The sequence below is a fragment of the Oncorhynchus mykiss genome, chromosome 12, assembly GCF_013265735.2.
Source record: "Oncorhynchus mykiss isolate Arlee chromosome 12, USDA_OmykA_1.1, whole genome shotgun sequence".
NCBI classification, from domain to species: domain Eukaryota; kingdom Metazoa; phylum Chordata; class Actinopteri; order Salmoniformes; family Salmonidae; genus Oncorhynchus; species Oncorhynchus mykiss.
Window position 1 is genome coordinate 73,034,760 of NC_048576.1, and position 14,717 is coordinate 73,049,476.

The 14,717-nt window shown below is 42.5% G+C and overlaps 1 protein-coding gene across 1 annotated transcript in view; it reads left to right on the forward strand.

Annotated features, from left to right (window-relative positions):
- The first annotated feature begins 5,105 nt into the window (after window positions 1-5,105).
- The window catches only part of LOC110538277 (myoferlin), a 64,043-nt gene continuing 54,431 nt past the window's right edge, over window positions 5,106-14,717 (forward strand). The window contains 5 exon segments of the mRNA XM_036938321.1: window positions 5,106-5,505; window positions 7,017-7,072; window positions 7,382-7,473; window positions 13,569-13,677; window positions 14,400-14,496. Coding sequence (XP_036794216.1) covers window positions 5,418-5,505; window positions 7,017-7,072; window positions 7,382-7,473; window positions 13,569-13,677; window positions 14,400-14,496 — 442 coding nt within the window. The 5' untranslated portion in view covers window positions 5,106-5,417.

Here is a 14,717-nt window from a genome sequence, read left to right on the forward strand (position 1 = left end):
CCAATTGTTAGGACACAGACATGGGCATCTCGTCATTATATACTGATCTCTGTTTGCAGTCCCGTTGCTCTTTAGACAAGATATACATCATATAGGTGTGGTACTGATGATGTTAAACACTTCTCCAATCCTTGTTGAGATCTGATATTCTGCGCAGCGCAAATCAAATCAAATCAAATTTTATTTGTCACATACACATGGTTAGCAGATGTTAATGCGAGTGTAGCGAAATGCTTGTGCTTCTAGTTCCGACAATGCAGTAATAACAAGTAATCTAACTAACAATTCCAAAACTACTGTCTTGTACACAGTGTAAGGGGATAAAGAATGTGTACATAAGGATATATGAATGAGTGATGGTACAGAGCAGCATAGGCAAGATACAGTAGTTGGTATCGAGTACAGTATGTACAAATGAGATGAGTATGTAAACAAAGTGGCATAGTTTAAAGTGGCTAGTGATATATGTATTACATAAGGATACAGTCGATGATATAGAGTACAGTATATACGTATGCATATGAGATGAATAATGTAGGGTAAGTAACATTATATAAGGTAGCATTGTTTAAAGTGGCTAGTGATATATTTACATCATTTCCCATCAATTCCCATTATTAAAGTGGCTGGAGTTGAGTCAGTGTCAGTGTGTTGGCAGCAGCCACTCAGAGTTAGTGGTGGCTGTTTAACAGTCTGATGGCCTTGAGATAGAAGCTGTTTTTCAGTCTCTCGGTCCCAGCTTTGATGCACCTGTACTGACCTCGCCTTCTGGATGATAGCGGGGTGAACAGGCAGTGGCTCGGGTGGTTGATGTCCTTGATGATCTTTATGGCCTTCCTGTGACATCGGGTGGTGTAGGTGTCCTGGAGGGCAGGTAGTTTGCCCCCGGTGATGCGTTGTGCAGACCACACTACCCTCTGGAGAGCCTTACGGTTGAGGGCGGTGCAGTTGCCATACCAGGCGGTGATACAGCCCGCCAGGATGCGCTCGATTGTGCATCTGTAGAAGTTTGTGAGTGCTTTTGGTGACAAGCCGAATTTCTTCAGCCTCCTGAGGTTGAAGAGGCGCTGCTGCGCCTTCTTCACGATGCTGTCTGTGTGAGTGGACCAATTCAGTTTGTCTGTGATGTGTATGCCGAGGAACTTAAAACTTGCTACCCTCTCCACTACTGTTCCATCGATGTGGATAGGGGGGTGTTCCCTCTGCTGTTTCCTGAAGTCCACAATCATCTCCTTAGTTTTGTTGACGTTGAGTGTGAGGTTATTTTCCTGACACCACACTCCGAGGGCCCTCACCTCCTCCCTGTAGGCCGTCTCGTCGTTGTTGGTAATCAAGCCTACCACTGTTGTGTCGTCCGCAAACTTGATGATTGAGTTGGAGGCGTGCGTGGCCACGCAGTCGTGGGTGAACAGGGAGTACAGGAGAGGGCTCAGAACGCACCCTTGTGGGGCCCCAGTGTTGAGGATCAGCGGGGAGGAGATGTTGTTGCCTACCCTCACCACCTGGGGGCGGCCCGTCAGGAAGTCCAGTACCCAGTTGCACAGGGCGGGGTCGAGACCCAGGGTCTCGAGCTTGATGACGAGCTTGGAGGGTACTATGGTGTTGAATGCCGAGCTGTAGTCGATGAACAGCATTCTCACATAGGCATTCCTCTTGTCCAGATGGGTTAGGGCAGTGTGCAGTGTGGTTGAGATTGCATCGTCTGTGGACCTATTTGGGCGGTAAGCAAATTGGAGTGGGTCTAGGGTGTCAGGTAGGGTGGAGGTGATATGGTCCTTGACTAGTCTCTCAAAGCACTTCATGATGACGGAAGTGAGTGCTACGGGGCGGTAGTCGTTTAGCTCAGTTACCTTAGCTTTCTTGGGAACAGGAACAATGGTGGCCCTCTTGAAGCATGTGGGAACAGCAGACTGGTATAGGGATTGATTGAATATGTCCGTAAACACACCGGCCAGCTGGTCTGCGCATGCTCTGAGGGCGCGGCTGGGGATGCCGTCTGGGCCTGCAGCCTTGCGAGGGTTAACACGTTTAAATGTCTTACTCACCTCAGCTGCAGTGAAGGAGAGACCGCATGTTTTCGTTGCAGGCCGTGTCAGTGGCACTGTATTGTCCTCAAAGCGGGCAAAAAAGTTATTTAGTCTGCCTGGGAGCAAGACATCCTGGTCCGTGACTGGGCTGGATTTCTTCCTGTAGTCCGTGATTGACTGTAGACCCTGCCACATGCCTCTTGTGTCTGAGCCGTTGAATTGAGATTCTACTTTGTCTCTGTACTGGCGCATAGCTTGTTTGATAGCCTTGCGGAGGGAATAGCTGCACTGTTTGTATTCGGTCATGTTACCAGACACCTTGCCCTGATTAAAAGCAGTGGTTCGCGCTTTCAGTTTCACACGAATGCTGCCATCAATCCACGGTTTCTGGTTAGGGAATGTTTTAATCGTTGCTATGGGAACGACATCTTCAACGCACGTTCTAATGAACTCGCACACCGAATCAGCGTATTCGTCAATGTTGTTATCTGACGCAATACGAAACATCTCCCAGTCCACGTGATGGAAGCAGTCTTGGAGTGTGGAGTCAGCTTGGTCGGACCAGCGTTGGACAGACCTCAGCGTGGGAGCCTCTTGTTTTAGTTTCTGTCTGTAGGCAGGGATCAACAAAATGGAGTCGTGGTCAGCTTTTCCGAAAGGGGGGCGGGGCAGGGCCTTATATGCGTCGCGGAAGTTGGAGTAACAATGATCCAAGGTCTTTCCACCCCTGGTTGCGCAATCGATATGCTGATAACATTTAGGGAGTCTTGTTTTCAGATTAGCCTTGTTAAAATCCCCTGCTACAATGAATGCAGCCTCCGGATAAATCGTTTCCAGTTTGCAGAGAGTTAAATAAAGTTTGTTCAGAGCCATCGATGTGTCTGCTTGGGGGGGATATATACGGCTGTGATTATAATCAAAGAGATGTGCCCGTCTCCGGAGTCTGACCAGAAGACCCCCTCGTTTCCCTCTCTTTCGGAGTCGTTTTTTTGGGTCGCTGCATGGAATCCACTCCGTTGTCCTGTTTGTAAGGCAGAACACAGGATCCGCGTCGCGAAAAACATATTCTTGGTCGTACTGATGGTGAGTTGACGCTGATCTTATATTCAGTAGTTCTTCTCGACTGTATGTAATGAAACCTAAGATGACCTGGGGTACTAATGTAAGAAATAACACGTAAAAAAACAAAAAACTGCATAGTTTCCTAGGAACGCGAAGCGAGGCGGCCATCTCTGTCCGCTCCGGAAGTTTATGCAAGGTGATAGGGCCAATGTCATATCGTCAACCAATCACTTTTGTAAAATCCTTTCGGTCTAAATTCCAGCTAAACTTGGAGGGGACAGTTAAAAAATAATGCTTCTGACAAAAAGCTACAAAGTAAATAAATAGCCGTATTTGAAAATATATATAAGGTTATTAAATTGAAAATATATCATGTGATTTTATCAAACTTGTGAGGCTCTCCATGCTCATCAGTTGTTCATCTAACATATTTACTGCTACATCACTCAATCCGGTTGTCAAAGTTTCCCATCCTAACTGTTTTACATTCCCTAAGACCAACCAGAAACGTTTCCTTGCCCAAGTATTCCCAGATGTTCACAAAACAGACACACATTTGCTCATTACACACATTACACATTAGACATAATGGTCTAACCATAGGATGGATTGCAGTCTCTCCTTATCCATAAGTGTAAATACCAACATGCAAATAATAATAGGAGTGTAAAAAGTCCTGCTTAGAGGTATCTCTCCAAGGGGTTTGGCCAACCCTGATCTGTTTCCCAAATACTGGGGTTTGAATATGTTCATGTGACATTTGTCATTCTACAAATGATCCCACATTTAAGAAAAATCAAATGAAAATCTTCAGGTGGTTGAGGCTGATTTACAAAACCTTGCCATTATTTTACTCTACATAGGCAAGATATTCTGCAATTATTCCTACCGTTTCTGCCTAGTAGCTTGTGCACAATACTAAAATGACAAATCAGGATATTTGAGGCAGGGGCATTTCAATATTGCCTATTCTCATTTCATGACTTAGACAACTGTGAGCTTCAAAAGTATTAGCACTGTGACACTTTCTTGTTGTTGTTTCCTCTCTGTACTCCAGTACACAATGACTATGAAGTTAAAGTCCAGACTGTCAGCTTTAATTTGAGGGTATTTTCATCCATGTATGGTGAACAAACCGTTTAGAAAGGACAGCTCTTTTTGTACATAGTCCCCCATTGATTAAATCAAGCTTGTGACTCTACAAACTTGTTGAATGTATTTGCTGTTTGTTTTGGTAATTGCAGATGATTTTATTCCCAATAGAAATACATGGTAAATAATTGATTGTGTCATTTTGGAGTCACTTTTAAATACGAATATAATATGTTTCTAAACACTTCTCCATTAATGTGGATGCTACCATGATTACGGATGGTCCTGAATGAATCGTGAATAATGATGAGTGAGAAAGTTACAGACGCACAAATATCATAACGGTGAGAGGTTAGCATGTCCTGAGGATATGATATTAGTTTGTTTTTAGTTTTTATTCTACCTCTATTTAACTGTGTTTGTAACTTTCTCACTCATCATCATTCACGATTCATTCAGGACTATCCGACTATCTGTAAAACGTGTCAATGTCCCAATTATTTTGGAGCTCACTCACTGCCCATAAATTCTTACAAAAATGCAAAGCCCTCATTGACATTTTTTTTGTTTCGTTTTTTTCAAAGACACAAGTTCGCATATCAGATTTCAAATAGCCTAATTAAACCATCAAAATTACTTAGATGTGAAACAATAACAGTATGGGGAATAACAGTAGTATTCTTGCTGTGATAAGAATGATCATGGGATATCTTTTGTTTAAAGGATAATCGACGTGGTCATTTTAGGGTACCACACTCAGCGTTGTACAACCCCATCACCACTGGGTGGCGCTGCGTTGTGTGCTACATTTGAACCACGATAGACCAAAAAGCTGTTACCAGATGCATGTAAATCATTCAACGTAGACTATGACGAAATGTAGCCTTTTTGAGTGGCCTATAGTAAAACAATATTTTGACAGCGTCAAGTTTGTTTATAAACTCATAACAATATCACAAGAAGTAGAAGTAGATGTAACAAGTAGGATGGCTAGTAACCTAACAGATTTTGACTATAGCCTACACGACGTGATGGAATACTTTTTAACACACATCCATAATATTTTGTTCCTTGCTGACTCATACAGTGAATAGCCAAATAATTCGTGACTTCACTCCTCCTCTAAAGGAGCATTTCCTCTGTTACAATGAGCGCTGGTGAAGAGACCCCTTGGCAGAGGAACATGCTGTGATTCATAAGGGAGTTTATACTACAGACTTGAAAAACTCCGTAATAATGTTGCGCGTCGTAGTGGAATCAGCCAAAGGCATCCCCAAAAAGAAACTCGGGAACCCAGATCCCATAGCAGCGGTAGTGTTCAAAGGTGAGTTATTGTTTTGTTGCCTCTTGCTGTGGCATTTAGCCTACATCTACTCTTTGGTTTCAATGCCTTGAGGGTTGGCTATTCTTGAGAAGTTCAAAACATCTGGATCAAAGACGTTCTCCAAATGTAGGCTAATATAAATCAAAGATGAAGACATGCAGAGTTGCTTTCGGGTTGTAGCCTACTTTTTTTTTTTAGCTAGGCTACTTTATAGTTCTCTTTATTTTAAAGTCATATTATCCGTTCTGCCCTTTGCTGTCAATGTTGGGTTAGTCGACCCAAGATGATCTTCTGATGGATTTTGTAGTCCCCAAACATTTAACATGTTCAATAAACACAAACATGATGCTCTTTGTATTCAAAGTGGAGGTACTGCATCATTAACTGTGTGCATGTAATGGCACAAAACTACTATGAATTGCATTGAAGGTACAACAATGGTACTGTGCATTAGTTCTGAGATTCCCAAACCTCATTTTGCCTGCTTTAAGGCAATGAGTCACATTAAATAATGTTGCCTGTATTGTGTTACACAGAGGGAAAACACATTCCCTTATAAAGGGTTGGAATCATCCCATTCTCCCCCTGTCATGAAGAGCTCTGCAGCTGGGTCAATTGTGTTCATTTTTGTATGGATATTTTAGGACAAGAGTCAGTCCAAGATGCACATTCAACTTTTATGGTTCAATATGTTGCCACTGTAAGTTGGCTCACACTGTGTTACCAGCCCCAGGGACGTTGTAGTTATTACTCATTTTAAAACTACCTATATATGTTAAAGGCCCCGTGCAGTTAAAAACATGATATACCTGTGTTTTATAAATATTTCCATTATGAGGTTGGAAATTGAAATTGTGAAAATGATGAAAATGCCCTTTTAGTGTAAGAGCTGTTTGAAAAGAACACTAAAATGTCAGCCTGTTTTGGTGGGGTAGAATTTTGGCCTACCTGGTGACATCACCAGGCAGTAAATTAGTTAAGAGACCAATAAGAAACAACCCTCTCTACCAATAACAGCTAGTTTTCCCTTCCCCACTTAAACCACTCCTAAACAGTCCTTGCAAAATGATTGCTTGAGAACTTTGCATTTTTTGCAAAGAAGATATTTTTGTTTATTTTTTGACCATTTAGTTAAAAACAATCACAGTGACATAATTGTTACCCAGAAATGATTTGATATTCAGATAAAAACGTCTGCATTGGACCCAGAGAAATATATTCTACCCATGCATATACTCCCGAGTGGCACAGCTGTCTAAGGCACTGCATCTCAATGCTTGAGGTGTCACTATAGACACCCTGGTTTGATTCCAGGCTGTATCACAACCGACCGTGATTGGGAGTCCCGTAGGGCGGTGCACAATTTGCCCAGCATTGTCCGGGTTTGGCCGGTGTCGGCCATCATTGTAAATAAGAATTTGTTCTTAACTGACTTGCCTAGTTATATGCAGGGTATATATAAAAACATATATTCCATGTTTTAATCTTGCCACTTTGTGTAAATGCTACAGGTGAAAAGAAGAAAACTAAGGCCATTGATAGTGAACTCAATCCCGTGTGGAATGAAGTAAGTATAAATAGTTACATTACAATCCATCCTCTCTCTGGCAGTCTCTGAGAATGTAGAAAAAGGTGTTGAGAGTGACGTTTTGTGTGGAGGAGGATATGAGAATGAATTAGGGAATGAGGCTAAAATGTTGTCCGCTGTGTTTACTGTTTGTTGATGACTCAACATGGAGTAGTTATTATTAGAGGAATGATAACTGTGAACACTTCCCCTTTGATTTAAAGCATTTGTACCCCCCCCATGTTTCATAATTTAACTAACATTGGCAAAGTTGCGTTTTTTATGAGCTAACTCTATTTGAGGTTGCAGGTGCTTGAGTTCGACCTAAAGGGCTCCCCATTGGATGCGTCCTCCTTTATAGACGTGATTGTGAAAGACTATGAGACTATCGGCAAAGACAAGTACGTACCTGACATGTAGCTACTGTATATGTCTCAAATGTTTTGTGAGAGAACGCACATCACACACACGCACACACACACACACACACCTCCTGCTAATCGGACGCTGCTAGTGCTGCTTGGGAGGAGGTGGGACATAGTGTTTTACTCAGTTTGACCTCTTGTCATTTCTCAGTCAAAGTGCCCCTCCATTAGTATGTGAACCTGGTCATTACAATACAGTGTCTGGTAATTACAGGTTATACAGAGAGTGAGTTAAAGGGAACGTTCAAACCCTGAGGCCAGTGCTGAGTTTAAACTGAGCTGTAAAAAACTAGAGTAAGCACTTCTGTGGAGGGAGATACATAATGTTCATTCAGGTCAAACCCTGAGGCCAGTACTGAGTTTAAACTGAGCTGTAAAAAGCTAGAGTAAGCACTTCTGCAGAGGGAGATCCATAATGTTCATTCAGGTCAAACCCCGAGGCCAGTACTGAGTTTAAACTGAGTTATAAAAAACTAGAGTAAGCACTTCTGCAGAGGGAGATCCATAATGTTCATTCAGGTCAAACCCCGAGGCCAGTACTGAGTTTAAACTGAGTTATAAAAAACTAGAGTAAGCACTTCTGCAGAGGGAGATCCATAATGTTCATTCAGGTCAAACCCTGAGGCCAGTACTGAGTTTAAACTGAGTTATAAAAAGCTAGAGTAAGCACTTCTGCAGAGGGAGATCCATAATGTTCATTCAGGTCAAACCCCGAGGCCAGTACTGAGTTTAAACTGAGTTATAAAAAACTAGAGTAAGCACTTCTGCAGAGGGAGATCCATAATGTTCATTCAGGTCAAACCCCGAGGCCAGTGCTGAGTTTAAACTGAGTTATAAAAAACTAGAGTAAGCACTTCTGCAGAGGGAGATCCATAATGTTCATTCAGGTCAAACCCCGAGGCCAGTGCTGAGTTTAAACTGAGCTGTAAAAAGCTAGAGTAAGCACTTCTGCAGAGGGAGATCCATAATGTTCATTCAGGTCAAACCCTGAGGCCAGTGCTGAGTTTAAACTGAGTTGTAAAAAGCTAGAGTAAGCACTTCTGCAGAGGGAGATCCATAATGTTCATTCAGGTCAAACCCCGATGCCAGTGCTGAGTTTAAACTGAGTTATAAAAAACTAGAGTAAGCACTTCTGCAGAGGGAGATCCATAATGTTCATTCAGGTCAAACCCCGAGGCCAGTGCTGAGTTTAAACTGAGCTGTAAAAAGCTAGAGTAAGCACTTCTGCAGAGGGAGATCCATAATGTTCATTCAGGTCAAACCCTGAGGCCAGTGCTGAGTTTAAACTGAGCTGTAAAAAGCTAGAGTAAGCACTTCTGCAGAGGAAGATCTATAATGTTCATTCAGGTCAAACCCCGAGGCCAGTGCTGAGTTTAAACTGAGTTGTAAAAAGCTAGAGTAAGCACTTCTGCAGAGGAAGATCTATAATGTTCATTCAGGTCAAACCCCGAGGCCAGTGCTGAGTTTAAACTGAGTTGTAAAAAACTAGAGTAAGCACTTCTGTGGAGGGAGATCCATAATGTTCATTCAGGTCAAACCCTGAGGCCAGTGCTGAGTTTAAACTGAGTTGTAAAAAGCTAGAGTAAGCACTTCTGCGGAGGGAGATACATAATGTTCATTCAGGTCAAACCCTGAGGCCAGTACTGAGTTTAAACTGAGCTGTAAAAAGCTAGAGTAAGCACTTCTGCGGAGGGAGATCCATAATGTTCATTCAGGTCAAACCCTGAGGCCAGTGCTGAGTTTAAACTGAGTTGTAAAAAGCTAGAGTAAGCACTTCTGCAGAGGGAGATCCATAATGTTCATTCAGGTCAAACCCCGAGGCCAGTGCTGAGTTTAAACTGAGTTGTAAAAAACTAGAGTAAGCACTTCTGCAGAGGGAGATCCATAATGTTCATTCAGGTCAAATCTTCAGGTTACTTGCGTAACCCCGTAGTTCTGTGATAATATGAGTGAGCTATCTTACATATGGGGCATGCCCTTTGGGGCGAGATCATAAGGAAGCTCCAATCACAAAACATCTGTCGTAAACAGACAGGAGGCGTGGCGAATAGTGGGGAACCCCACTTATTATAATGCGTCAAGTCCCATACTCTAGCTCATTATCAAACATATGTGCTCCTCCTTAAGCATATTGAGATACCCCAATCATATTATCAGAGAACAGGGGTTACGCAAGTAACCTTAAGATTTGACCTTAAGGAACATTATGGATCTCTGACTGCAGAAGTGTTTACCCAAGTGCTCTTTCAAATACTTTTTTTCGTTATCTCAAATATGGGTATCTCACATGTAGTCAGCTCCCATAGCATTTGACTATATCGGTGGCGAGTTCACAATTAAGTCGGAAAACAATGAGACAAGTCGTGCTGAGGAGAGTGTAGAGAGAGCTTGTGATCTCCGTAAGGAAGAAAACAATTAATGAGCTAGAGGGCGGGGCGCCTCATAATAGGTTGTGTGATTGGACTTACCCCATACGTGAGATACAGAAACAAGTATTTGAAAGAGAACTTAGTTGAACTACAATTACATCAACAAAAAACTCACGTTTTTCCATTGCAATGGGCCACATAACCTCTACAGGAACTCCTCTTGCCATGACAACATGTGTTGAGGAAAAATTGTGTTACCGCAGAGCTTCAATGATTACCACGTTGGTAAGTGAAAAGTGAGGGGTGATTTGAAGTCGCACAACCCCTTGCAGCTCCACTACCACACCCTGTACCTGCCTCCGTGTTCAGACTCGCTGTGCTATGTGAGGAGGATTCATCGCTCACTATGACGGAACCGTTTTCTCTCTCCAAACGGCTATTGCTTCACCATGAGCACAAATCACTTCAAACTCAATAGATTCAAAAATGGTCTCTTATGTGTCTACTGTATATCAAGAGAAACAGGTATCAAAATGCTTTTTACTTCACGTTAGTGCTTTTATATTGATGAAACATATCTGAGCTGTATTGATGCTTCATTGCTGCTCCATTTCCAATGTGATATTTTTAAGTCACGTAATATGCAGCCTCTATTTAGCAGCATGCTTTTCACCACTTCTCAGCAGGAACTCTAATCTAGATAGAGAGAGAGAGAGAGGGAGGGAGAGAGAGAGAGAGAGAGAGAGAGAGAGAGAGAGAGAGAGAGAGAGAGGGAGAGAGAGAGAGAGAGAGAGAGAGAGAGAGGGCTATGGTAATGAGAGTGACTCACATCTTTGAACTTCTATAATGTGGGTGGGGGGCACTGGCAGAGTCCAGACTCAAACACAAGCAAAGTTACAGAGCTTGCACAGGCTTGTCACTGGCAGATGGGGGTTTGAGTAAGCTTGAGAACCCTTTGCAGATATGTGTGTATGTGGGTGAGGTTGACTCATCTAGTATAAACACACACTCAATAAGGGGGGGGTTGGATATCTCCTAGTGACCACCATATACAATCATTTGTCCTGTTGAGGCATTTCGAATCCTCCATATCCATGTCCAAATTCTAAAAAAAAAAGCCCAAAATGATATACAAACATGGATACATACAGTATGTTTTTTCTGCTAGAGACTAGGCAGTAAACTATAGCCTGCTCTTGCCAACTCCATTACTCATTGTCAATCCAAACATGGCATGACATTGATTGACAAGGAGTTGACATGATAGCACAAATAGACGGGCACAGTTAGCAGCAGGTCCTTTGATATCAGCAAAAGAAAGAACTCCATATTATGCTGTATTATCTGACTTCATGGTGTGGAACTGCTTTTGACTCATAAAAGAGGAACTAGCCACTACACAGTGCATAAATATAGCCAACTAGTGTGCTGACAGGTAGTGTCTGTTCCATATTATTAGTCAGTAACAGTCAACTCATTTCCTCAGAGGGAAAATATTCAGCAATGGGTATTTTGCATGTGTCTGCTCGCCTTTGAAAAGTCAACTGCCAACTAATTGAGTCAAGAAAAAATGTGAAATGTGTAGAATTCCAAGAGGAATAAAAACAAAAGACTCAAAGAGCATTCCTCTCTCAACTTCAGAGTAGCCTGCTTTCAATGCCAAGGTGTGATCTCTACCGCTGACCCTGTAGTTCAACGTCATTTCCAGGACCTGTTTTAACACATGATTGTTTATCTCTCTGTGTGTGATGACAAATTACTTCAACCCATAGGTGACATAGCCAAGAGGGGAGAGGCATGACAACATCCCACCTCCCCCCCTCTCTCTTCTCTCCCACCCTCTCCTCTCTCTCTCCCTCTCTCTCCCCCTCCCATCTCTCTTCTCTTCTCTCCTCTCTTCTTTTTTCTCTATCACCCTCTCTCTCCCATGCTCTCTTTCAATTCACTTAAATTATCTCTCCCTCCCTCCTTCTCTCTCAATTCAATTTCTCTCTCTCTCTCTCTCTCTCGCTCTCTCTCTTTCTCTTGTCTCTCTCTCTCTCTCTCTCTCTCTCTCTCTCTCTCTCTCGCGCTCTCTCTCGTCTTTCTCCTCCCCTCAGCCTGATACACAAGGCCAGACTGCAGGCATGCCTGTGGTAGATGCTAATTGCTCCCAGCAGTTACTCTTTCCTCATCCTCCCTTTCATGATTCTTTGCCCTCGTCTGTGGGATCGAGTGTTGTTCCTCACTACAGAGCACAGATTACATTTTTTTCCCAGTGTTCTCCGGGGAAGGCTCTAATGATTGCCAAAATAAGCTATGCTAGGCTGATGTTTGTCATTGTGACAGCTTATTAAGATCACTCAGTTACAGGAAAGTCGTCGTCTCGCTACAATCCTATCACTTTGTTTTTCTTGAGTCCCTCCAGTCCAGCACAAGCAAAGTGCCTCAATGGTATCAACAATATGTTGACATATACACACTTCTTTAAATTGTGGCTGCATGGCACAGTGGTGGCTATGTATACATAATAGGAATAACTGAGATTAAGCAATGCAACATGATTCTTAATCATTGTGTAATAAAGAACTCTTGGTACCTTCCTAGTTAGTCCTCAGTTCCCCCATAAGGGACTTTCATCAGATCTGTGTGGCAAATATAACTGCTCTATAGGACTTGTTGCTAGGTTTGTCAATTCTGAAAGAAGTACAAATGAGAACTGGATACTGCCTGTGATTAGTCAAAAAACGAATATATTCATACATATAAAATGACATACATCATTGTTGTCAGGAGAATTATGTTCTCGATGTTCATAAACCCAATTCAATTAAGTACTCAGCCTGAAACCCAGAATTTGTAGGAAACTGGTTGAACTGAATCAGACGGAGGCCCAGCTACGATAGTCAGAAAGTTTATTTACGAGAGCGCTGCTCTGTTGTACAAAACAATTCATTTTATACTGGCTTCTCCCGCACACACATTCACACAAACATACGCACACGCATTCACACAAACATACGCACACACATTCACACAAACATACGCACACACGTTCACCCTCACACACGCACACACATTCACCCTCACACGCGCACACACATTCACCCTCACACACGCACACACATTCACCCTCACACACGCACACACATTCACACAAACATACGCACACACATTCACACAAACATACGCACACACATTCACCCTCACACACGCACACGCACACACATTCACACTAACACACCCATATGCGCACACTTTCTCACCAACCTCAGCACACAATGCCCTGCTACGGGATTCCGTGAGACTTACTCCCCCTCCTCCCTCAAGATAGGGAGACTGGGAAGTACACTCAGTGGCCCCAGCCAAGGTTGGCCCTGAATCTTGCTCAGACAGTCTGTCTTTTATTCAAATAAGGTTTATAGACATATTGTACAGACTATGGTCATACATCATTCAAATAAATTCCATAATCATACGATTATACGGCTTCAGGGTTCAGGGTGGATTATTCTAGTCATTCATATAAATTCCCATCAACAATTGTACACAAACAACAGAGGAAATCTACACCTCTTTATGCAGTAGACCAGCAAGTATAATACATGCATTTATTTAAGTGATCTGGGTATGATATTATTATGTTACTGTATGCGTTTCCACAAGAAAGATTCATGTCACATACATACAGGTGGTGCTCATGACTTTTGACCTCTATTCCAGATATATTGGCTCAGCTAAGATCTCTCTCCTAGACCTGGCTCATGGTCACACCAAGTCCCTCCCAGCAAAGAACCTGTCCCTGGTCAATGAGAAGAAACAGGACACTGGGGTGAGTTTCTCTATGGCTACACACTTGTGTCATTGAGAATTAACAGCTTCAAGAATGAACAAGATTTATAAACATGAATAAGCATGTATAATTGGCTTATTCTTAAAAGTAAACGAAGTGCAACCAATAATACACTTTATTGTAGTGACATTGTCGAGGTTCGGTGCTTTTGGCTTAACGGTAATGTGTTGGGTTGACAATAGCTGGACCCGGGTTCAAGTCCTGGTCAGAACTAACACACAAATTCCCTACATTGGTGTAAGTAGTGGGATGGTGCCCATAAGGTCATCGGAAAGGCAAATACACATGAAGGACTTGGAATAAAGAAGCTTGGGGAGATGTTCTCCTGAAGGGAGGGGCTAGTGTAGCGAGTATTTCGCTACACTACAAGCATTTCGCTACTCTCGCATTAACATCTGCTAACCATGTGTATGTGACCAATATAATTTGATTTGATTGGAGTAGCGACCTTAACCCAACACCTAGGGACCTCGTCAAGAGGTTCAGGTCTCTTGGCGTAACCGCTAAGGTGTTGGGTTGACAGTTGCTGGACCCAGGCCTGAGTCCCAGTCAGAACTACCCCATGCATATAATAACTGGGTTAAAACGTCTTGATCATTGACCATAATATGTCAATGTAAAATAATGTAAGTTAAAGTTGTCAATACATTGACACATTGTCTTGAAGCAGCATGTTGACATTTAATCCCATCTTTTTTTAGGCAACCATTAATTTGATAATTGGTTATGAGCCGCCAGCTAGCACAGCTCCTAACCCTAACAATCAAACTGATGAAGACCAGTCGTATGGGGACACAGGTCAGTTTAACATAACAAATATGTCCACGCCATCTTTTGTTTTGGTTAAGCAAAATGGTGTCCTTCTCTCATGAGATCAGTTCCAATGTCTTTGGTATGCAAGTAATGTAAATAAACTCTTATACATGTACAGTGCCTTGCGAAAGTATTCGGCCCCCTTGAACTTTGCGACCTTTTGCCACATTTCAGGCTTCAAACATAAAGATATAAAACTGTATTTT